General features: G+C 42.0%; 2 protein-coding genes across 7 annotated transcripts in view; one reads left to right on the top strand and one right to left on the bottom strand.

Annotated features, from left to right (window-relative positions):
- The first annotated feature begins 910 nt into the window (after positions 1 to 910).
- On the top strand, positions 911 to 16,722 carry LOC110494341 (epidermal growth factor receptor kinase substrate 8-like protein 3). Of its 4 annotated transcripts, none has more exons than XM_090205735.1 (21): positions 1,012 to 1,233; positions 5,746 to 5,833; positions 5,964 to 6,034; positions 6,169 to 6,233; positions 6,378 to 6,536; positions 7,484 to 7,673; positions 12,117 to 12,266; positions 12,379 to 12,455; positions 12,558 to 12,688; positions 12,964 to 13,133; positions 13,622 to 13,733; positions 14,178 to 14,251; positions 14,371 to 14,445; positions 14,693 to 14,838; positions 14,959 to 15,127; positions 15,225 to 15,256; positions 15,358 to 15,454; positions 15,571 to 15,678; positions 15,796 to 15,881; positions 16,073 to 16,205; positions 16,334 to 16,722. In XM_090205735.1, exons 7-21 carry the CDS (start codon positions 12,168 to 12,170, stop codon positions 16,364 to 16,366), a joined length of 1,542 nt encoding a protein of 513 aa, XP_090061861.1. In that variant the 5' UTR covers positions 1,012 to 1,233; positions 5,746 to 5,833; positions 5,964 to 6,034; positions 6,169 to 6,233; positions 6,378 to 6,536; positions 7,484 to 7,673; positions 12,117 to 12,167; the 3' UTR covers positions 16,367 to 16,722. The 4 variants fall into 4 exon arrangements, with proteins under 4 accessions (XP_021424984.2, XP_090061860.1, XP_090061861.1 ...); XM_090205736.1 differs by having other exon boundaries at positions 1,126 to 1,233; positions 12,561 to 12,688; XM_021569309.3 differs by lacking the exon at positions 7,484 to 7,673 and having other exon boundaries at positions 911 to 1,233.
- Positions 16,723 to 18,345: 1,623 nt separating this feature from the next.
- LOC110494343 (AMP deaminase 2) overlaps positions 18,346 to 24,803 on the bottom strand; it is an 86,072-nt gene continuing 79,614 nt past the window's right edge. For all 3 annotated transcript variants that reach the window (XM_036950419.2, XM_036950420.2, XM_036950421.2), the window contains exon 18: positions 18,346 to 24,756. In XM_036950419.2, the coding sequence (XP_036806314.1) occupies positions 24,538 to 24,756 (219 nt within the window). In that variant the 3' untranslated portion in view covers positions 18,346 to 24,537. The remainder of the gene's footprint in view (positions 24,757 to 24,803) is intronic.

Consider the following 24,803-nt stretch of genomic DNA (forward strand, 5'->3'; position numbering starts at 1 on the left):
TCCAGACATGACAATTGGCATTCAGGCATTCAATCTTGGTTTCATGTTGTTTTTCATGGTCTGAGTTCTTTAGGTGCCTTTTGTCAAACTCCAAGTGGGCTGTCATGTGCCTTTTACTGAGGAGTGACCTCCGTCTGGCCACTCTACCATAAAGGCCTGATTGGTAGAGTGCTGCAGAGATGGTTGTCCTTTTGAAAGGTTCTCAATTCTCCACAGAGGAACTCTGGAGCTCTGTCCCGATTGCTAAGTTTGGATGGGCGGCCTGCTCCAGGATGGTTCCAAACGTCTTCCATTTAAGAATGTTGGAGGCCACTGTGTTCTTGGGGACCTTCAATGCTGCGGAAATATTTTGTTACCCTTCCCCAGATCTGTTGCTTGACACAATCCCTTCTCAGAGCTCTACGGACAATTCCCTTGACTTCATGGCTTGGTTTTTGCTCTGACATGTCCTGTCAACCCTGGGAACTTATGTAGACAGATGTGTGCCTTTCCAAATCATGTCCAATCAATTGAATTTGTTGCAGGTGGACTCCAATCAAGTTGTAAAAACATCTCAAGGATGATCAATGGAAACAGGATTCTCCTGACCTCAATTTCCAGTCTCATAGCAAAGGGTCTGAATACTTATGTAAATAATGTATTTCAGTTTTTTATTTGTAATAAATATGTAAACAGTTATACACACCTGTTTTTGCTTTGTCATTATGGGGTATTGTGCGTAGATTGACGAGGCAACATTTTTATTTAATACATTTTAGAATAAGGCTGTAACGTAACAAAATGTGGAAAAAGTGAATGGGTCTGAATAACTTGTAGCTATCATACTGACAACAGATTGATAACAGGAGTGATTTACAGGACTTTGTATGGGAGGGTCCAGGATCCCTCCTTGACAGAGACCTTTGCTCTGTGGGGATGCCGTCCTGAGTACCAGGCACACCCACAACCCTTGCCCTGGACCTGAGTATAAATTACTACGATTTTGGCATCTTCTCCCATAAGGAATTTGACACTCAGTTGAACAGTAACACCCTTATTGGATGCTTTCAGTTCTATGGATCAATGCACTTTTGAATCTGGACTTTGCCCCTGTCTTTTATGACGAAGTCTTGGTAGTATTTGTTCAGAGTTCCGCAATAGAAACCCCAGGCCTGGAATATGAACGGTATCTGGAGAAGAGAGAAATAGATTCATCCATAAATAACACAGAAAATACATTGCCGGACACAACAGGTAAGGTACCTCGAACATCGATAAACCATAGGTAGGCCTATGTTTTTTTCAGTGTACTTCCTGCTGAGGGGTTGATCGGCTAATGTTTACATGATGAAAAGGGCAATGAGTGTTTTCCAGTGTTACATAAAAGCAATTAGTCTGAAAAGTAAAGTCTTTGAGCTGAATTTAGAATTCTATTACCGACTTTATTACAAGACTGACTTCTGTTATTATTGTGTGTAATTCATTAGAGGGAGACACTGGTTAACCCGACAAATAGGATACAGAGCTGTACATTTCTATTAAATATATGGTGCTGATTGAAACATTTAGTTTTATTTTAGCTGAACTAGGGTGTGAGTATCTCAAATACTTATTTCTACTGCGTATAGGGTCCTTTCCCCTGCTGTAAATTGAATTATTTCTAAATTATGTAGCTAGCCCTAATAAAGATTGAAATTGATGACTGAAAAATATGATGTGTTGCTTGCTGTCAATCCATAGTTTAACCATGATAAACCATCCTCTGACATTTGTCACGGACTAATTGTTCAATCATTGACTTTACTTAAAACAATAGCAACATTTTCAGCTGCTTGCGTTGCTCTTGTTTCAACCGGTGGGGCAGATGGGAAATGTAATGGAGTTTTGTTGTTTACACTGTTCATGTGTGTTTGCACATCTCAATCATATAAATGAAGGTATCACAGAAGGTCAAAGAGCATTGAGGTTTTTGGTTTCAAGTTGTTGTCCATTGGGAAAAATTGCAATAGGGCACAACTAGTAAATGACTAAAACATGATTTAGGCTATGACTAAGGAAATAAGCAAACAGGAAACCGCTCACCCAGAGGCGGCGCTCCTAGTGGCCGGGGACTTTAAGGGAAACTTAAATCAGTTTTACCTCATTTCTATCAGCATGTTAAATGCGCAACCAGAGGGAAACATTTTCTAGATCACCTTTACTCCACACACAGAGACGCTTACAAAGCTTTCCCTCGCCCTCAATTGGGCAAATCTGACCATAATTCTATCCTCCTGATTCCTGCTTACAAGCAAAAATTAAAGCAGGAATCACCAGTGACTTGGTCTATAAAAAAGTGATCAGATGAAGCAGATGCTAATCTACAGGACTGTTTTGCTATCACAGACTGGAACATGTTCCGAGATTCTTCCGATGGCATTGAGAAGTACACCACATCAGTCACTGGCTTTATCAATAAGTGCATCAAGGATGTTGTCCCCACAGTGACTGTACGTACATACCCCAACCAGAAGCCATGGATTACAGGCAACATTCGCACTCAGCTAATGGGTAGAGCTACCCCCTTTAAGGTGCGGGACTCTAACCTGGAAGCTTATAACAAATCCTGCTATTCCCTCCGACGAACCATCAAACAGGCAAAGCATCAATACAGGACTAAGATTCTACACCGGCTCCGACACCCGTTGGATATGGAAGGGCCTGCAAACTATTACAGACTACAATGGGAAGCACAGTCGCGAGCTGCCCAGTGACACGAGCCTACCAGATGAGCTAAATCACTTCTATGCTCGCTTCGAGGCAAGCAACACTGAGGCATACATGAGAGCATCAGCTGATCTGGATGACTGTGTGATCACGCTCTCTGTAGCCGACATGAGTAAGACCTTTAAACAGGTCAACATTCACAAGGCCGCTGGGCCAGACGGATTACCAGGACGTGTGCTCCACGCATGTGCTGACCAACTGGCAGGGGTCTTCACTGACATTTTCAACATGTCCCTGATTGAGTCTGTAATACCAACATGTTTTAAGCAGACCACCATAGTCCCTTTACCCAAGAACACTAAGTTAACCTGCCTAAATGACTACAGACCCGTAGCCATGAAGTGCTTTGAAAGGCTGGTCATGGCTCACTTCAACACCATTATCCCAGAAACCCTAGACCCACTCCAATTTGCATACCGCTCAAACAGATCCACAGATGATGCAATCTCTATTGCACTGTACACTGCCCTTTCCCACCTGGACAAAAGGAACAGCTATGTGAGAATGCTATTCATTGACTACGGCTCAGTGTTCAACACCATAGTGCCCTAAAAGCTCATCACTAAGCTAAGGATCCTGGGACTGAACACCTCCCTCTGCAACTGGATCCTGGACTTCCTGACGGGCTGCTCCCAGGTGATGAGGGTAGGTAACAACACATCTGCCACTCTGATCCTCAACAATGGAGCCCCTCAGGGGTGCGTGCTCTGTCCCCTCTTGTACTCCCTGTTCACCCACGACTGCATGGGCAGCGACGACTCCAACACCATCATTAAGTTTGCAGACGACACAACAGTGGTAGGTAGGCCTGATCAACGACAAGACAGCCTATAGGGAGGAGGTCAGGGACCTGGCCGGGTGGTGCCAGAATAACAACCTATCCCTCAACGTAATCAAGACAAAGGAGATGATTGTGGACTACAGGAAAAGGAGGACTGAGCACGCCCCCATTCTCACCCCCATTCTCATCACACGCCAAAACCTATTCCCCCTCAGGAGACTGAAAATATTTGGCATGGGTCCTCAGATCCTCAGAAGGTTCTACAGCTGCAACATCGAGAGCATCCTGACTGGTTGCATCACTGCCTGGAACGGCAACTGCTCGGCCTCCGACCGCAAGGCGCTACAGAGGTTGTGCGTATGACCCAGTACATCACTGGGGCTAAACTGCCTGCCATTCAGGACCTCTATACCAGGCGGTGTCAGAGGAAGGCCCTAAAAATTGTCAAAGACCCCAGTCACCCCAGTCACAGACTGTCCTCTCTGCTACCGCAACAGCTTTTACCCTCAAGCCATAAGACTCCTGAACAGGTAGTCAAATGGCTACTGTTGGGTTCACCTTGGGGTCATGATAGGGGCTGTACCGAATGTTTGATGTATTATAATAATTGGTTATGCTTATGTTGTATTAATAGAAGGGGAAGGGTCATAAGACCCTCCTTACATTTATAGGGTCCTAGACTACAGATTAACAATGTATATATTCATTATAAGGTTTAATATTGTTCCACAGTCTTTTCTAGTCTATGCCTCTTATAAAGAAACAGAGAGATGTGTGACTGAGAAAGAACCCTGCAGGGAAGTGAAAGAGATAAGAGACTAGTCAGACAGTCCACTATAAATCAACTTGGAGAATGGACATTTACTGCTGAGCCTTTAGATAGCACTGAAACTCTTGTTTGTATTGCTGTGTATGCATGGGCTTGGTCTCATGAGTAGAAGGTAATGACGTAGGCCGTGACATCACTAAGGCTGGACTTCGGGCTTAATAAAATAACTTGGACCTTTAACTATTTTGCAGAACTTACTCGGAAACATGCGTGCTATGTTCCTGTTTTCAACTTCTGTTTGCAATTGCATTAATAAAGGTTTTTGATTTGTTTAATTAAAGATATTGTCTGAATGCTAATTTCCCCATGAGCCAATGATTGACAAGGAACAAGGAACGAACCCCAACACTACCCGGGCTATTTGCATTGTGTTTGACTACAGTCCACTATACAGCCTTTTATAACATAATGACTGACTAAGCGCAGGGTTTCTGAGGTGTGATGACTAAGAGGTTTGTCATCATGGTTCAGCTCAGCTCTGGACACTAATGTTACTCATTCATAGCTAGGTTTTCAAAGGGAGGGTATATTACTGGAAACCTTTGTTAGCAAACTTTGGTAACTTTCAAGGTTTTTATTTTATCAGATGACATCTAGTGGCCTTTTTGGGTACTTCAGATTATTACAGGTGTCTGCAATTATCTCTGGCCCTCGGTGTGGTCTCATCACATGTAAAATATATCAAATAATCAAATAATATGATAAAGGTATAATAATAGAATGACAAAGCTGTCAAACATCTAAAATATAAACCATCAAATTAGTGAATACCATTGGTGTTTAATATGAGGGTTTCAGCATGAAATATTCATTATATATATTTTTCCACACTTTTTTTTGTTGTTGCTACATTAGTATGTCTTTGTTGTAAATATTTTAGCGCCAAACTGATGGCAGTTGTGAAAAAAGTCAATCATTGGAGAGTTAATAATGCCATTGTTGATTAGAAGCTTTTTTCATTAATTAGGCTTCCTAATTTCCTCTTTAACCATATGGTCTATCCACTAGAAACTCTAGGACAGTATGGACACAGATATAAATAAAATAATACTATGTATGAATAGATTTTTTAAAGTTATTCAAGTATAAATGACCAAAGTTACCATCGATTGTCATATATTACCTGTTATTTGCTAAAATAACTGAAGATTCCTGTCAATTAAACGGTAGCTTTGCAACCCTATTCATAACACATCCTGTATAATAACTGATTATAATAACAACAATGGTAGGTGATTGTTATTATGTTACTGTATCACTGGCCAATAAGGTAGGTGAAGTACCAGTTATGTTGGCAGCAGTAGTTATCACTGTATTATGCTCTTGTGGTTGATATTTGTGCCGAAATGTTTGTGTGTGTTTTCTGTATCTCTGTCTCCTCATGTTACAGGTGTGTGACCCAGGGGTTCCAGGATGTACAGTCCCTATGGCTTGGACTCTAGCAGTTACGCAGGATCTGTCCAGTCCGTCCAGTCCAAGTAGGTGTTCTCTGGAGCTTGCACTGTAGTTATAACCTATTTTTATGTGTTTATTTCTTGTTTACTCTTGAATATTTAGTCTCTGAAATCAAATCTCTATTATGCTATTTTCTCAATTTTCTTGTGGCAGTGGTCTTTCAGTGGATGATCGGTTATCACAGATATCAAATTTGTCCAGACCAAGTGCCAAGTCAATATACAGTAAGTAAAGAGAAAACCATAATATTGACCTGGAGCAGTTGAAACTGATTACCTAAAGCATTGTTTATTATAGGTGAATGTTTTGTGAAACGCAACTATGCATAAGATGTTAATCATCCCATGTGCCCCATCAGTGCAGAGGAAGGAGTATGCGGACTCTATCACCAAGATGATGAACAAATTCCAGTACAGAGTAGAGGTATTGTTTTGGTTAATCCAATATAATGATTGTACTATGCTAATCATTTACATTGATAATGGTCTGCGTTTGATCACAATAGCTATGCAGCTATTTCTGTGATTCCAAATGCATGTATAACCCCTGTGTGTGTCTGTTCTCCAGCATCTGTTCACCTGTGACCTGGATGGTAGGGAGGTGTGTGATGTGAATGACTGTGTTGAGAGGCTAAAGCTGCTGGATGGGATGGGCCGGGTCTGGGGGCAGGACATGGTCCTGGAGGTGCGGGATGGGAACCTGCTGCTAACAGACATCGAGACTAAGGTTGGTGCACACACTTTATACTTGGCAATAAAACATTGGGTGAGCATAGCTATACCCACAGTTTACTAACAGACATTGAGTGTTGTAGATTAGAGAAAGATCATACAGGAGGTGTCACAGGTATTTACTACCCTTGGATTTCATTACATTTGATTGTGTTACAAAGTGGGATTAAAATTGATTTAATTTTCATTTTTTACCTAAAACACTCTGTAATGTCAAAGTGGAAGAAATATTCTATATATAAAAAAATTAAATGAATGAAGGATTCACCCCCGAGTCAATACATGTTAGAATCACCTTTGGCAGCGATAACAGCTGTGAGTCTTTCTGGGTAAGTCCCTAAGAGCTGTCCACACCTGGATTGTGCAACATTTGCCCATTATTCTTTTCAAATTTCTGAAGCCAAACTGTGGGGAAAAGCTCTCAAGGTTTTTTGGTGCAGTTTTCCCTGACTTATTTCTGGTGGGGTAGGCTTGTGCACATTTTGTAAAGTTATCTAAAATAACTCAAATGTACTCATAGCCCTCTCTACTTTTCTCCTCATGCTCATAGTCAATTGAAGTCATCTGGAAAGGAGCTGTAGACTGTACATGTTACATTGGGGCCCTAGTTATTACACTGGGTTTCTTGTGTTTGATACATTTACACACTTGTGATAAAGTGTTCAATGTCATGTTGAACACATGGCCAATAAAAGCGTTCTCATGCTAAGTTCAACACTCTTTCTGTTTCTAGATGGGCCATTTTAGTGTGAAAGTACTCGTTAAATTAGTGTTATGTATTGACTTGGTACAACAATGTGTGTCCTTTTGTTGTTTTCCTTCGTAGTAATCCCTCTGGTGAGATATGGAGCCTGTTCCACTCTTGCAGTAACTGTGATTTCGCATCACTCTTGTTGTCATTCTGTTGGTTTAGGCTTAGTCCTTTGCCTTTATCGTTCCAAGGTTCCAGATACAGCCGCATCCTTTAACTGAGCCTGCATGAGATGGTGTGGAGACTGCCGGTCTGTAACTGTTCCCCCCCACCATGACAGCTCCTCTTGCACTGATGGCCTTAGTGTGACCGTGGATATCCAAGTTTAACAGTCATGCTGTTGTGGCTGAACATTACTGAGTGTTGCTTTTACCATCTCAGGTGAGTGTCTCTCGGTGCATTCTTCCATGTAATGTTCAGCATGCAAAGGAGAGCGTGACAGAAAGTCTGCGTCAATGTTTACCTTTCCAGGACGCTACTTCAGTGTGCAATTGAAGTCTGACAGCTCCGCCACCCAGTGATGACCGGTGGCATTCAGTCTCGCTGTAGTTAGTACCTATGTCAAGGGGCTATTATCCCTGTACACTGTCACAGAGCGAGCATAAAATAGGTCATCTCGGAACTGCTCAGTCGCTGCCCATTTTAGGGCCAAGAATTCCAGTGAAGGTGATGGTTTCTCTCTGCTTGTGTGATAGTGCTGGAGCAATATCCAATGAATCAGTTTGCCACTTTGTCGTTGGTATAACACACCTCCCAATCCCTCTTCAGAGGCATCAATGTGCAGGATTAAAGGGTTCTTGAAATCTGGGTAAGCTAGCACAGGTGGATTAGTCAACACACTCACCAAGTGTTCTAATGCTCTCTGGTGGGCATCCTCCCATATAACTTTCTGGTGGAGCAGAGCCTGTCCCGGCCGCACAGCTATCTAGGTCCTTCACTTCCCAGATGCTGGGGTCTCCAACTTCACTGCTAGTAAGTCCTAGAGACATTTTGCGTGTTGTGAGAAGTTCTTACTCGCAGCCCATGTAGTACCCTAGAAACCCCAGTAGTTTCCCCAGCTCTCTCACATGTTTCCCAGTTCTTGCACTGCTACAATTGATTTAGTATCCATTCTGTAACCATTAGTATAAATAATTTTTTCCTAAATAATGGACCTCAATCTTGAATAGGTCACACTTATCAGCCCTGAGTTTAATACCCCATTGATTTTGCTGCCTGAGTACGTAAAAATAAGCACATCATCCAAATATGGTATACAGATCTCTTATACCCTCTAAACTTTCCTCCATGCTTCGTTGGAAGACAGAGGGACTGTTTGATAAGCCAAAGGGAATTCTGTTCCATTGACATAAGGCCCAAGGAGCAGTGTATCTTCTGGACTCCTCTCCCACAAGGCCTTGGTGGTATGCCTATCCTTTAAAACTGTAAACCATGAGTTTCCTCCTAAACCATCAAGTATTTCCTGTATACGGGGTATGGAATGCCTGTCTAGAACAGTCTTCTTTTTCAATCCCCTGTAATCAACACAAAGTCTTAAACACCCATCCTTTTCCGTACACAGACCAGAGGTGATGGTAATGATGATGTTGACATCCTGATGAAGTTTTTATTCAGGAGCCCCTGGAGTTGGCTTTTCACCTCAGCATACAAGGGGCGTGGCACACCATTGAACCTCTGCCACTGGTATGTTATCAGTCAAGGTTATCGGCATTTGGAGATTTTCAATGCACCCTATGTTCATGTCATCTTAGGCAAAAATGGCTGATTCCTATCTGAGCATCTGTTTGACTAATTCTTGTTGTTCTTGGCTCAAGTGCTGTACATTTACAGGTGTGTCCCACCACTCTATGTGACTGGTGTCAGGGCCAGGCTCCAGTGGGGATCTGTCATGAGTCTGTGCTACAGCAACCTTTTCTCCACTGGGCACAGGAACTGGGTGACATGCTACCACTCTCTGTTAGGTTCCTATCCCTGTTTGTCATGTTTGGTAGTATTCACTACTGCAATGTCAACTTTTCAAGATGGGCAATTTGATGTTTTCATGACTTGACTTTGTAGGTCCAGGCCCACCATTTCGTCATTGAAGGGGGCCTCTCTTGGGATACAGGGACGAATCCATTTTGTTTGACAATGTCACGTCTGCATGCTGTAAGCAAGCATTCCTCTGTGTACTCTGAGTGCTGATGCTGATTGAATAGAGTCTTTGTAGCAATGCTGGCAAGTCTGTTGACCAGTCCATAACAACTTTTGCATTTTTTTTTCTCTCTGTTGGTTGTATTTGATTTTCTATTGGAGCGATTTCTGTTGAACTGTCACCCTGTCCCTGTACTGACTGTGCTAATGATGCTACCTGACAGGTCAGTTCTTTGATTGCTTCATTGCTCGCATCAATTTTTACTCAGGAGGGGATTGTATTTATTTTGTTTTCGGACAGTGGTCTGTGGGGGCTCTGCCTGTGCACATTCCTCCCCGTTATCCTCACTCTGTACTGCATTAACTCATATGGGTGTGAACTTACGTGAAATCCTGGCCTTTTGCATGCGTTCGGTTTCATTGCCCTTGGCCATTTGCATTTTCTCAAGCAACAGTTCATCACTGGGGTTAATATTCTGGAGATGCTCATCTTTGCCCTGATGTTACCATTTGTTAATCCAATAACAATGGCCTGCAGGCATTGGCTCTTGACTAACTGTGCCATATTCCTGACTGGGCACGAGCTGAGGCTAATAACACTTTCTGTTTCATGTCAAAGACTCGGACTAGGAAGTCCAAGGCAGACTCTCCCGGATCTTGTGTTGCTTTAGTCAACTTGTGATACATTTGCGTAGCATCCTTCTCTGCGTAATGTGTCCTCAAGATGTGCCCTAGAGTGTAGAGTGTCATGTCTGTTTTTCCCTCCAGATAACTCCTCATCTTAAACCCTGGGCTCACAGCTTTGATTACTGCTTCTATCATTTCTAATTCACTGTATCCTTTTCTCAGTCCATTTTCAATCTGATGTTCTAGGCTGTTGAAGCTGAGTTGAGGAGGCCCTCCCACCTCTTTTCGTCCTGCCGCAGCTCCTTTCTCTCCGCTGGGTTCACTGTCCATTTGCGTCATTGGCACTGAATGGCTGGAACTTGTCGGCAGACCTTTCGCAGCATCCTCCGAGTCCGATATTCTTTTGATTTATTCTTTCGGTTGAAGCTACCAAGACATTCCCTTATCCTCTGATTCCATTAAAATCCTCATTCTCATAGTAATCCTCCATCAGTTTGCGCAGTAATGTGCAATGGCTTTCCTTTCACTTCAGAGTCATCTACACCTCCTATTCCACAACAACAATTGTCTTCACTTAAAGTCCATAAACTCTGTTCGATTTTCTCAAACAACGTTTCCCTCTCAACTCGTATTGTCCTACTCACGTGGCAACAACAACAATGCAGGCAATGGCAAGATAGCTCCAATCCGTTTGGTGGTCAGCCCGCTAACGTTAGCTGGCTAGCTACTCTCCCAACGTCTCTCACTCGTTGTCCGTTCAAAGAATAGGAGCCGGTGCTAACATGAAAATAAATCTCAGCAGTGCCTCCAAATGTATTCCCTTTCTATGAGATTATAATATTGTCTTCTTTATTTCCCCATGGGCTTCATCCGAGTGGCTGGAACAAAACCATATTAAGCCCTTTACATTTAGCTCCATGCCATTTATTTTATGCCATTTATCCCCAGTCTTTGCCAATGTCAAGCATATCCATACCATGATGTAGCCAGCATCACTGAGGCAGTTACTCAGTGATGTGTTGGATTTGCATCAAACATATTTTTTGCAGTATTACTCTAGTGCCTTGTGGCATATTTTGGAACAGTTTTATTCTGTATATTTGCATTGTTCTTGAATCTTTCCACTCTGCCATTTAGGTCATAATTTCCTCCCATTACAGCCAATGAACTCTGTAGCTGTTTTAAAATCACCAATGGCCTCATGGTGACATCCCTGAACAGGTTCCTTCTTGTCCTGCAGCTCAGTTCAGAAGGTTGACTGTATCTTTGATGTGTCTGGGGGGTGTCTGGGGGGTTTAATACATCCTCCACAGCATAATTATTAACTTGACCATGCTTAAAGTGATATTCAATGTCTGATATATTTACCAATCACTATATCTACCAATCACTAACCTTCTTTATGAGGCTTTGAAAATCACCCTGGTCTTTGTAGTTGAATCTGTGCTTTAAATTCAATACTTGAAGGAGGGACCTTACAGATGCTGTATGTATGGGGGACAGAGGCAGGGATAGTCATTCAAAAATCATGTCAACCCCTATTATTTCACACAGTGACTCCATGTAACTTATTATGTGATTTGTTAAGGAACATTTTACTCCTGAACTAAGCGCTGTATTTAATCTGTAATGCCGGAACCATTACAGATTCCGCAATAGATATGAACAGGTCATTTTATGATTGAGCCGACATGCAGCTTTTACTGTAAATGTAGTCTACTCTAAAGCCTTTAAATTTCACTCACGCTGTAACGCTGAACTTCCGCGATGTGTGTTGAATAAAGCCCTAATTTAGTCTTGCCTAAACAAAGGGGGGAATGCTTATGCAACTACTATATTTGAGTTATTTAGCAATTGTACATTTGTACAAGTATGTGTAACTTGCTTTTCACTTTGACATTATGGAGTATTTTGCGTAGCTCAATGACAAAAAAATCACAACAAATCTATTTCAATCCCACTTTATAACGCAACAAAATGTGAAGAAATCCAAGGGGTTTTTGATGCCTGACCTACTATTTTCTCTCCCTCTCCCCCTCTCCCCTCTTCCTGTGTGGGGTTCAGGAGGAGCTGGAGTCCCTGGCTCTGAGCAGCATCACGGAGCTAAAGGCTGTGATGGACAGCTGTGTGTACAACTCCCTGCTGACTGCGACCGTCAAGGACCACAGCAAGAGGACCACCAGTGTCTTCATTTTCCAGTGTGAGGACCTCAGGGTGAGGAGAATGTTATGCATCCCTGAACCTGTCTCCAGACTGTATTAGGACCATTATGTTTCTCTCATGTTTCAAAATGGCTGTGCAAATGGATGTTAGTGATTTATTTCAGGCCGATTTCATAAAACGGGACCTAGAGAGAGTGTTCCCTCACCAGAGAGATGACGTTAACAATCACAGCAACAACAGGTAACAACAAAACAGTCCAAAACAACAACAGTGCTTTTAAAACGGTGTAGCTTACCTTAGTATGTGCTCATTTTCTTTGGGTAACCCTCTTTTTATCTCTAGCAGGAGCAATCTGGAAGTTATGGCTGGCCATCAAATTGTTAGGAATCTTCAGAATGCTGACCCACCAACTGAGCAGAGAGAATGGACTCCTCCCGAAGATCCCTCAGCTCAATGGAGCGCTCCGGACTATGGTAAAACAATGGCATACTCCAACCCAAAGTAGTTATAGGAAACCATTGATCAAGAGGACTAAGGTTGTAACTTGTGAGGTCAGATGGGCTTGCCTAGATCACTGTAAAAAAAAAAAAAACTGAGACTATTAGCTCAAGGGTTTGTTTCCTGTGTTAATGACAGATAAATAGCTTTAATCAAGGTTTGGTCAAATATCTTGAAAACAATAAATACTGTATTTCTAAATCTATGGGAAGTGGGAAACCAACCTGTTTCACTCCTATGTGTTCAATAGATGAAGATCTTACACCTGTACCTACGCCTACACCGCCCATGCCCAGAGAAGAGCCCCTCCCTCCCAGGAAGGAAACCCCAGTTCAACACCTCTTTATGGAGGAGGAGCCTGAGCCTGAGCCAGCCCTTGTCTCTCCTCCACGCCCATACACAGAGACTAATAGGAATGTGGTCAGTGCTCTGCCTCTATCATTATATTATTAATGTTAGCAGTACTGTGGATTTTAGCTTAAAGGGGCAATCAGCAGTTGAAACAATAACAATGCATTTGTCCTGCCACTGTTCCTGTAAAAAGCTGATGGATGGGGTGGGAGAAAAGTAACCACTCTCAAATTCATAGACAGAGCTATGGATGCAAGGACTGTCCATCCGTGATATCAAAATAATAGTTTTAAGCATGTTTTGAGGCCATACAGTGTTTGTTTACATTTATTTTGTTTAAAAACATTGGCGTAACAAGCTTATATTGTGGGTCCTGAAGGGGTGCGGCAGTTGAACTAAGCTCATGAGGCATTTGTAAATGATATTCTTCAAGAATCAATATATATATATATATCATAAGTCCAGAAATTGATGTAGCAACTGCAGATTTGCCCTTTAAGGTGAATGTAGTGGTTTGCATATGGATATTGTATAACATGTTCTTTGTTTTTCTACAGGACATCGTGAATCATATTTTCAATGACATTGAGATCTTTATGGGCAAAGTCGCTGCTGCAGCAGCCAAAGCCGAGAAGAAGAAAAATAAAAAGAAGAAGAATAAGGATAAAGGTGTGTGTTTCTCCTTATTCCAAAGAAGGCTACACCAGTGGAGCCAGAGATACCGTACGGGGTATACATTTAAAGGTATGATAAACCAAAGTAAGGATCTCCCACATTTTGTAACAAAGCAGAGGGCTCCGTATAGCTCTGCAATGACATGATTGGTTGACGGTAGGTGGGGGCGGTATGTTGGGGGCGGGAGGTCCTGTATAAACACAAACTCAACTGCTCTGCTCTGTGAAGCACAAGAGGTATGAATACACTGATTTCTGCAGACACCGGATTGACCATGCAGAGCCTTTAATCTGGAATAACCTTAACATTTATCTTGGCTCCCCCACCTGAACCCCTGGGGATATCCCACATTCAGGTGCAAGACGGCAGTGGCAGTGGGGAAACTGATCTGAGGTTTTTGCATTTTGATGCCATTTGTTTTTTTGTTTCATTTCCAAGGCATTAAAGGCATGCCACCACCAGAGGAATTTGAAACCTGTCTCCAGAAAATCAAATGCGGGTTCAACCTTCTGGTGTGTATCAAAATATCTCAGCTATTTTGCTTGTTGTGTTGTACACTCGTGATGTAATACATGCTAGTCATTTAATCTGAGAGCTTAATCAAGTACCTTTGGTCTGTTCACTGGGACAGGGGGAGCTCAATGGAAAGATTAGTCATCCCAGTGCTCCGGAATTTGTCCACAGCCTCTTCTCCACCCTGGCATTTGTAAGTTACTCCTACTGCTTACTCCATCTTTGTTTTCTACGCAGCTCTTGACCCACCCATGAACTATTTTCAAAGTAGTGTTTTGAACCAGCCTAAAATAATTGACAGTACATGATACATCTTCCTATCAATGAGTTCAGAAGGCTTGTTTCCCACCCTTAGTGGCAAGTGCTGCTGTAGAATCAACTGCTAAAACAGTTAAAACCCAGTTACCTGACCGCCTACCGCTACCCCCTCCCTTCTCCAGGTGGTGTCCCACAGCCCTGAGGAGCTGCCCCCCACCATCGTGGCGCCCCTGCTAAAGCCTGAGTGTATCCGTCTGCTGAGTGAGGAGGCCACTCCTGAGGAGGACCAGCTGTGGCAGTCGCTGGGAGACGCCTGGAACGTCCCCAGGTGGGACACATGCATCACACCACTCACCAATGGGTATCTGGGAATGGGGAGTTACTGTCAGTCAGTGGTGCTCTGTGTACTTCCATACATTTTGACAAGGGCTCCCTGATGTCTTAACAGTACAAAATGGCTAGAGGATGATGAGGACATCCCTACCTACACTCTGGAGTTCTATGATGGTTGGCAGCCCCTGGAGTTGACCCGCTCTTTCCCAGGGAGAGAGCCTGAGAGAGGGCAGCAGAGTCAGAAACAGAGTCAGAGTCAGAGTCCACGCTCCACCACTGAAAAGGTATTTGCCCAGTGAGCTGCATCTTATAGTTCTGTACCGGCTGGGTAATTCCAATAAGGTTTTATTCAATAAGTTCTTCCAAACTTTTCCCCTGTAGAGGTCGGCCCCATTCAAGCCTCCACCATCACGGTATGCATTATCAAAGTATTATATACAATTTAAAAGCCATGAAATGATTATGGATACATGCTGGTCTGTGTGCGTCTATAGATCTATGTATGTGTTTTCAGTCCAGATGTGCCAAACTCCAGTTACATGCGTGTGATGTATGACTTCACGGCAAGGAACAACAGAGAGCTGAGCATCTCCAAGGGAGAGGTGGTTCAGGTGAGCCTACTCAACACTACTACATGTTAACAGCACTCTGAAGTCTGTCTGCCCGCCCGCCCAATAGGAGGTTTTGACACAAGAGTGTGTACAGTATGTCCTCTGTGCATCCACAGCTACTGGACATGTCAAAGAAATGGTGGCGAGTAAGGAGCGACAGAGGAGAGGAGGGCTTCATACCCAACAATGTACTGGAGTCACAGGACAAGGAGCAGGAAAAGCAGGCAAGATACCCCAACACTCAGCAAAACTTCATACTGTAAAGCCTGCTGTGTATGCTCCATGTGTATGGTGTTTACTGTATGAGTATGTCATTATAGAGACCTTATCCCCCCTGTCAGGAAACCAGTGGTCCTCCCTCCCTAACCAAGAGGTCCAAGCCTGACCAAGTGAAGGCCTGGCTAGAGTATAAGGGCTTCAGTAAAATGTAAGAGCACTCAAACTCCCAATCACAATAGTTATAGCTTAGTGATCACTGTAGGCATACATGTAATTTACAACGACTGTAGTCAATCACAAGTGAGTATGAGAAATGACAGGATAAGTATTCTCTTTTCCCAGATTTGTAAAAATGTCTCCTTCACTTTCTCTCCTTCCCTCCCTCTCTCTGTCTATCAGCACGGTGCGCTGTCTGGGTGTGCTGAGTGGCTCTATGCTCCTGGGGATGACGAGAGAAGAGCTGAAGATAGTGTGTCCTGAGGAGGGGGGGCGGGTTTTCTTCCAGCTCCAGAACATCAAGTCTACCATGGCTGTAGGTCCCACACCACCCGGGCTTTAACTGTACAACTGTTGATTTATATTATTGTACATGACAGGTAACAAGCTGATTTCTAAATCCCAGTCCTATTCCTGACCTTGGTTTTTTTCTTTCCACTCCAGCTTGCCAGTGAGGTAAGGCCCATAGAGCCTTAGGAGGGGAGGAGACGGGAGGACCAGAGTCACAAATGTGTCGTGACTTTTAAGTTTTATCCCTTTTCGCTGTGCAATAGAAAAATTCTGATTATAACTACTGAAAACACTGAGTAAGCTGAGTTTATTTAAAAGTATGTAGCGTGGAAGTATCAAAACTCTATATTTTTTTGTTCCATTTCATAATCCAATATTTAAAGAAAGAGTCTCTCTATAAATATATATATATATTCTGTGTACACTGTTAACTTCAGTACTATATTTAACCATATGTATTCTATAAAACCAGTGTTGATGCCACTTGATTCTATGATTGATCTTGAGGATTTTATTAAAGTCACCATTTCTACATGCATAAATGAATGTTAAGTGTTACAATACTTTTTCTGTATAGTATCGTGTTGTTAATGTAATGTAATCAACTGACATATATTTTACTTCGGTAGTGAGTAAAATATATGTACACTTCAATGAGTAAATCACATTATATCAAATCAAGTCAGTCTCTATAATCTAAGCATGTATCTCAATGTTGGAACTGTCTATCCACATACAGTACAGTACCAGTCAAAGGTTTGGACACACCTGCTCATTCCAGGGTTTTTCTTAGTTTTTACCATTTTCTACATTGTAGAATAACAGTGAAGACATCAAAACTATTAAATAACACATATGGAATCATGTAGTAACCAAAAAAGTGTTAAACAAATCAAAATATGTTCAAAAGTGAGTTTGTAGAATTTCTTTCCTTCTTCATGCGTTTGAGCAAGGTAGGGGTGATATACAGACGATAACCCTATTTGGTAAAAGACCAAGTACATATTATGGCAAGAACAGCTCAAAAAAGCAAAGAGAAATGACAGTCCATCATTACTTTAAGACATAAAGTAGCAAAATCCATCAAGCGCTATGATGAAATTGGCTATCAAGAGGACCGCCACAGGAAAAGAAGACCCAGAGTTGCTTCTGCTGCAGAGGATACCTTCATTAGAATTAACTGCACCTCAGATTACAGTCCAAATAAATGCTTCACAGAGTGAAGTAACAGACACATCTCAACATCAGCTGTTGAGAGGAGACTGATTGAATCAGGCCTTCATGCTCAAATTGCTGCAAAGAAACCACTACTAAAGGACACCAATAATAAGAAGAATTGCTTAGGCCGAGAAACATGAGCAATGGACATTAGACTAGTCCAAATTTGAGATTTTTGGTTCCAACCACTGTGTCTTTACGAGACGCAGAGTAGGTGAACAGATGATCTCTGCATGTGTGGTTCCCACCATGAAGCATGGAGGAGGTGTGATGGTGTGGGAGTGCTTTGCTGGTGACTGTCTGTGATTTATTTAGAATTCAAGGCACACTTAACCAGCATGGCTACCACAGCATTCTGCAGCGATACGGCATCCCATCTGGTTTGCGCTTAGTGGGACTATCATTTGTTTTTCAACAGGACAATGACCCAACACACCTCCAGGCTGTGTAAGGGCTATTTGACCAAGGATAGTGATGGAGTGCTGCATTAGATAACTTGGCCTCCACAATCACCCGACCTCAACCCAATTGAGATGGTTTGGGATGAGTTGGACCGCAGAGTGAAGGATAAGCAGCCAACAAGTGCTCAGCATATTTGGGAACTCCTTCAAGACTGTTGGAAAAGCATTCCTTATGAAGCTGGTTGAGACAATTTCAAAAGTATGCAAAGCTGTTATCAAGGCAGAGGGTAGCTACTTTGAAGAATCTAAAATATATTTTGATTTGTTTAACACTTTTTTAGGTTGCTACATGATTCCATATGTGTTATTTCATGTGTTATTTCATCATGTCTTATTATTCCACAATGTAGAACATAGTAAAAATAAACAAAAACCCTTGAATGAGTAGGTGTCCAAACTTTGACTGTAAATCAACTATATTAGTTGACTAAATGAGTCAATAAGCTGACTCATTAAAGAAAAAAATTTATGACACCAGACAACACATTAGATGAATAAACATGCTTTATTTCAATCATCAGACATTATACCATAGTCTGTAAAACATTGGCATTCATTTAAAGCCATGATAGTGACTACAGTACACTAAGGGCTCTATTCAATCCACGTTGCAGAAGTTCAGCGTTACAGCGTGATTGAAATGTAAAGGTAATGTTCCTGCGTAAGCGGAGACTGCATTCACAGTAAACACTGCATATGTCAGCTCAATCAGATATGACCTTTAAATTGCTATCGCGCAATCTGTAACACTTCAGCAACACAGATTGAACAGAGCCCTAAATCCAACAAATAAAAAGACAATGAAAACCATGTCAATATAAAAAACGTGCAGAGAACCTTTCATGTAAAAACATGAAAATGTCTAATAAGGAAAACATGAATTGAGCACAAAATAATCACAAGTGAAAATCAAATTGTTTGAATTCAACATTATGAAGTGAAAAGAATACTAGGCAATTCTTCAATGAGAAAATCGATTGAACAAAGAACTAAACTCGCAGTGTGAGGATTGACTGATTAACTGGTTTGTGTTCTGTGATGACAACACAGTGTCTATTACTATTACCCAAGACTCTTTGCACTACTGAAACCCGTTGCAAGAGAACAGCATTTTGGACTCAAAACGGCATTGAACTTTGTGTGGTCTTTCGATTGGGACAGAATTACGTCTGTGTTTAGTGAAGTTTGAGAATACAACATATGGTCTCTGAGTTATGGTATGCTACAGTAGAACCAATAGGTTCCCTAGCATTGTATTTGATAAACAAACAAAGGAACTAAACTGATTGTACAGATAGAGACAAACAACAGGAGTTGGTGAGGTTTGACAGAACAGATATGTGAACTCTGATGGACAATCTTTAATGGATGGATGGAAATGAAAAGGTAAGGTCAACGGAACTGGAAACTGTGTCGTTGAGTCCCTTAGTGAGCCATACCTGGACCTGAAAATGGATGTCTGATCCTTTATCAACAATTACACACATCCTACTCTACATAAACCCTTAAATTATACATGCATCCTCTAATTCCCTGCAAAATACTATTTTAAAGAATCAAATCAAAAGCTATAGTAAATGGTTGTTGGTTGTTTTAAAAGCCTTGTTTGTATCAATCAAAGAGTAACAACGGTCCAGTCTATGGCTGTATGTTTGTGGGAAGGATTACAATGTCTGAGTGGGTGTTTTGGTGGGAATGTATAGCCAGATTACATAGGCAGCTCTGGTTGAGATAAATGGCAGGGATGGATACCCAATATGGCTCTTGGTACTACCATTTCTGAAGACCCTTCCAAATGACCCTGGTTAACTTGATCACCTTCACTCGATACTCTATTGAGACAGAGCTACATGCTAAATTAAACCAAGTTCAACAGTCCTTACACAACAATCAACCAGAAAAACAAACAATGAAAATATCAAATAAGAAAAGAATATACATGGTTCTTTGTAGCTCAGTTGGTAGAGAATGGCGCTTGTAAGGCCAAGGTAGTGGGTCTGATTCCTGTGACCACACATATGTAAAATGTAAGTCACTTTGGACAAAAGTCCAATTGTAAAATTCTGTGAAAGTCAAGGCCAATAATTATGATAACAAAATACATCTTTCAGCTTTAATAACCCCAGTTTATAATGATCTACAGCAACGAAACAAAGTTTGCAATCTAAATATTGATATACTCTTTATATAAACAGTTTATCTCTATAGCCTTTAAGAAAAATACACTTTATATATTAAATTCAACTCTGAGGCTCACCCTATGTCGCACACATGCCACCCCTTCACAGTGAAACACCTCACTGTTGAGGAGCTACAGATCAGCATCCCAGGATTGAGATTAATGCATACAATTTCTCCTAAAATATCTGGTTTCTCAAATATTTAGGGTCTATTCAATTAGATCCGCTTTAGCCGACATCCGCATAGCTGTTGTTTGACCGGTGTCAGAACTGCGTTAGAGCTGTCAAATCCACAAGCGGCTCTTGGCATTATTGCTAAAGCGGACATTGCCATTGGCTGCATGGAGTCACATTAAGAGAAATCCCATGCAGCCTTGTTTATAAGTTAGAACACTGGAATGTGAGATATAATCTACACCTTGATGATGATTTTCTATTTGTGCGTCATTATTTCTATATAGACTACACTTTCTTGTTCTGAACTTAACGAGAGTGGGACGGGTGTGGCTTCGTGACAATGATAAAGAGCAGCTGCTCACCGATTTGACAGCTCCAACGCAGTTCCACTTCCGATGCCAAAACATCAGCTATGTGTGTGTCGGCTGTCGCCGGTTAACACTTGATCTGCTTGAATCTAGGCCTTACTGTATATATCACGCTTCGATCTTAAGTTTTTAAAATGGCCTGGTAGATATGGTATGCAATGCATGGTGAACATTTACAACTTGGCCCAACTTATTCCACTGGAACAGTCTTGGCATCTAATAGGAGTGTACAATTAGAACAGTTATAACAATATCCAAGATGAATGCCCACAGTTTGAATCGGGCATAGAAGAGGCTCTTTGTCTTTGGGCAAGATAATGGGGATAGGTGTGTACTTGTTTTGGTGACCATGACAACCATGGTGGTGGGGATGAGCTCATTTGTTCCCGATGACAACCATGCAAACGTGTCCCTGCACGGTTTGAGCATTGCCATAGGGATGACAAGCTGAATGAGTTTGTTTTGCAGAACTCAAACTAACAACAATCATTGACTGCACACATACTTCATACATGACAGTCGTTCAGCTTACTTGGATTCTCATGTGCTGCTGTTTCACGTTACATCTCACTTTAAACAGCTTTTCAGCCACTCCTGTTGCAGGGCTCCATGCAGGCATTCACAACATAAGATGCACGGTGGAAATGAAGGCAAAGCAGAGCATTGGTAAAACGGTTTCTTCCACTTCACTGGAAGGTCTGGGTAGGTAAGGGAGAAGGTACTTTAACATGCTGCATGGTTTCAGTCCCAATGGCATCATCTTGATGTCAGTTCAGCAAAAATGCTAATGCATGAAGAGAACAGATGCTGCGGTTGTTGTTGTTGTTGGTGATGAGGACTGAGGCGTTGCAGCAGAACATGAGAACAGCTTGGACTGTGACAGGCTAGCTAGTGCCTAAAATCAAAAGGCACTGGTAAGTCTGGTATGGAGCATACAGGGCACTGCATATAATGAACTAATAACCGACATAGTGGGTCCAGAGGCCAGTCCCTGGGGTCTGTCCTGGTCTCTTTAGAGGACCAAGAGGTGCGTGAGGGGTGGGAGTTGGATATACACACGCAATGGGGTTTGGAGGATCCATATCCAAGAACATGGTGACTGTTGAGGTAATGGTAGGGGGGGGGGGGGGGGGGGGGTGCTGTATTCATTATTCTTGACTTGTGCTTGGAAAACAAGTTGTGGTTAATTGGCTCCATCATTCACATCTCTCAGCATCCACTCTACCACAGACCTATATATCCTTATATATATATATATATATATATATATGCAGTCGGGCAAAAAAGTATTTAGTCAGCCACCAATTGTGCAAGTTCTCCCACTTAAAAAGATGAGAGAGGCCTGTAATTTTCATCATAGGTACACTTCAACTATGACAGACAAAATGAGGGAAAAAAATACAGAAAATCACATTGTAGGACTTTTAATTCATTTATTTGCAAATTATGGTGGAAAATAAGTATTTGATCACCTACAAAGGACAAAGGACACCAGAAACAAAATTGTAGACCTGCACCAGGCTGGGAAGACTGAATCTGCAATAGGTAAGCAGCTTGGTTTGAAGAAATCAACTGTGGGAGCAATTATTAGGAAATGGAAGACATACAAGACCACTGATAATCTCCCTAGATCTGGGGCTCCACGCAAGATCTCACCCCGTGGGGTCAAAATGATCACAAGAACGGTGAGCAAAAATCCCAGAACCACACGGGGGGACCTAGTGAATGACCTGCAGAGAGCTGGGACCAAAGTAACAAAGCCTACCATCAGTAACACACTACGCTGCCAGGGACTCAAATCCTGCAGTGCCAGACGTGTCCCCCTGCTTAAGCCAGTACATGTCCAGGCCCGTCTGAAGTTTGCTAGAGAGCATTTGGATGATCCAGTAGAAGATTGGGAGAATGTCATATGGTCACATCAAACCAAAATATAACTTTTTGGTAAAAACTCAACTCGTCGTGTTTGGAGGACAAAGAATGCTGAGTTGCATCCAAAGCACATCATACCTACTGTGAAGCATGGGGGTGGAAACATCATGCTTTGGGCTGTTTTTCTGCAAAGGGACCAGGACGACTGATCCCTGTAAAGGAAAGAATGAATGGGGCCATGTATCGTGAGATTTTGAGTGAAAACCTCCTTCCATCAGCAAGGGCATTGAAGATGAAACGTGGCTGGGTCTTTCAGCATGACAATGATCCCAAACACACCGCCCGGGCAACGAAAGAGTGGCTTCATAAGAAGCATTTCAAGGTCCTGGAGTGGCCTAGCCAGTCTCCAGATCTCAACCCCATAGAAAATCTGTGGAGGGAGTTGAAAGTCTGTGTTGCCCAGCAACAGCCCCAAAACATCACTGCTCTAGAGGAGATCTGCATTGAGGAATGGGCCAAAATACCAGCAACAGTGTGTGAAAACCTTGTGAAGATTTACAGAAAACGTTTGACCTCTGTCATTGCCAACAAAGGGTATATAACAAAGTATTGAGATAAACTTTTGTTATTGACCAAATACTTATTTTCCACCATAATTTGCAAATAAATTCATTAAAAATTCTACAATGTGATTTTCTGGATTTTTTTTCTCTCATTTTGTCTGTCATAGTTGAAGTGTACCTATGATGAAAATTACAGGCCTCTCTCATCTTTTTAAGTGGGGGAACTTGCACAATTGGTGGCTGACTAAATACTTTTTTGCCCCACTGTGTGTGTGTGTGTGTGTGTATATATATATATATACACCCTGTACACATCATGCATCTGTACTGGAATAGTATACATCTACTCTTTTTGGCTGCATATTCTATAACTAATGTGAAAATAACATATATCTTAAAGTTAATTGAATGGAATGTTTGCAGTAGACCACAGTCACAGCACAGCTCCATGTCCTGAGGGCTGCTGCAGTGTCTCTGCTGGATGTCCTGCTTGCTTTTTAGTTAGAGCTGATTTAGATCACGGAGACTAGCTGAGAGGACTCCTTTAGCTATTAAAGCACTAGAAACTTCCTGAAGCCAGAAACAGATGAAAGCCAGCAGATACCCAGCAGCACACACAAACTGGAATTGTGCACAACTTCTGCTTCTAGACCACGCAGATTTGGTCCTTTGTCTGTTTTTTAAACTCAGTACGTCCGTACTTTAGAAAAGTGTTACCATGGTTTCCATGCATCTCTAAGTTACATGCGACTGTTCCTCTCAGTGCGGAACAGGTGTTGTTGGAACAATGTAGTGTGGAACCTATGCATTGTGTAGTGAGGTAAGATGACCCATGGATAATACACTCATAATATTGCTGCTAAGTTGTATCTGTTTTCCTACTTCAAAAGTTATAACCATTATGAAAATATTACGCTAGATGTTAATACTACACGAGATGATAATATTACACTAGATGTTAATATTACACTAGATGATAATATTACACTAGATGTCTAGATGATAATATTACAGTAGATGTTAATATTACACTAGATGTTAATATTACACTAGATGATAATATTACACTAGATGTCTAGATGATAATATTACACTAGATGTTAATATTACACTAGATGTTAATATTACACTAGATGTTAAGGTTAAAGCAGCATCACTGTGTGATGGAAGATAAGCAGCTTTTAGGACAGGAAAACTGCAATAAGTGTGTGTGTGTGTGTGTGTGTGTGTGTGTGTGTGTGTGTGTGTGTGTGTGTGTGTGTGTGTGTGTGTGTGTGTGTGTGTGTGTGTGAGATATATCAGTGATGGGTACAAACATGTCATTAAATCACAGGCAAAATGTGGGATCTTCCTTCCCATGCAGGGTCACATGACAAAGGAAATCACTTGGGGTGTGAATGTATGGAGGGTCAGGAGATAAAAGTGACAGAGGAAGTGACCCAGGAACAGATCGAAGATCAGAAAATCTTCTCCAATATGAAATAAAACCTATCCAGGGAGCAATAGAGAGGAGTTGTTGATTTAGCGTCCTTCTGCCCCGATGGGAGCCATGGAGAGGGTGTCCTCCTCGTCGATGTTGTCCAGCTCCTTGGTGCGCACAGCGTGGGTGATGAGGTTGAGCTCCTCCAGCAGGGTCTCACTGCGGTATGCCACGCGGATGTCCGGGACGTTGGTGCGACGGATGTCGTTGCTCTCCGGGCCCTCTTTGCTGTATTTGGGCCCAAGCCAGTAGCTCTTTGCCTGGAGATAAGAAAGAAGATCAGAGCAGAGCACTTGGCACAAAATGG

Source organism: Oncorhynchus mykiss, chromosome 17 (genome assembly GCF_057628025.1).
Source record: "Oncorhynchus mykiss isolate SJ-2025 chromosome 17, ASM5762802v1, whole genome shotgun sequence".
NCBI lineage: Eukaryota > Metazoa > Chordata > Actinopteri > Salmoniformes > Salmonidae > Oncorhynchus > Oncorhynchus mykiss.

Bases quoted from the DNA above. Each gene is read 5' to 3' on its own strand.
- LOC110494341 (XM_021569309.3), top strand. From the start codon at position 5,769: ATGTACAGTCCCTATGGCTTGGACTCTAGCAGTTACGCAGGATCTGTC. The intron at 14,839-14,958 runs GTGGGACACATG...ATGTCTTAACAG, and splicing joins GACGCCTGGAACGTCCCCAG to TACAAAATGGCTAGAGGATG. The intron at 16,206-16,333 runs GTAGGTCCCACA...TTTCCACTCCAG, and splicing joins ACATCAAGTCTACCATGGCT to CTTGCCAGTGAGGTAAGGCC.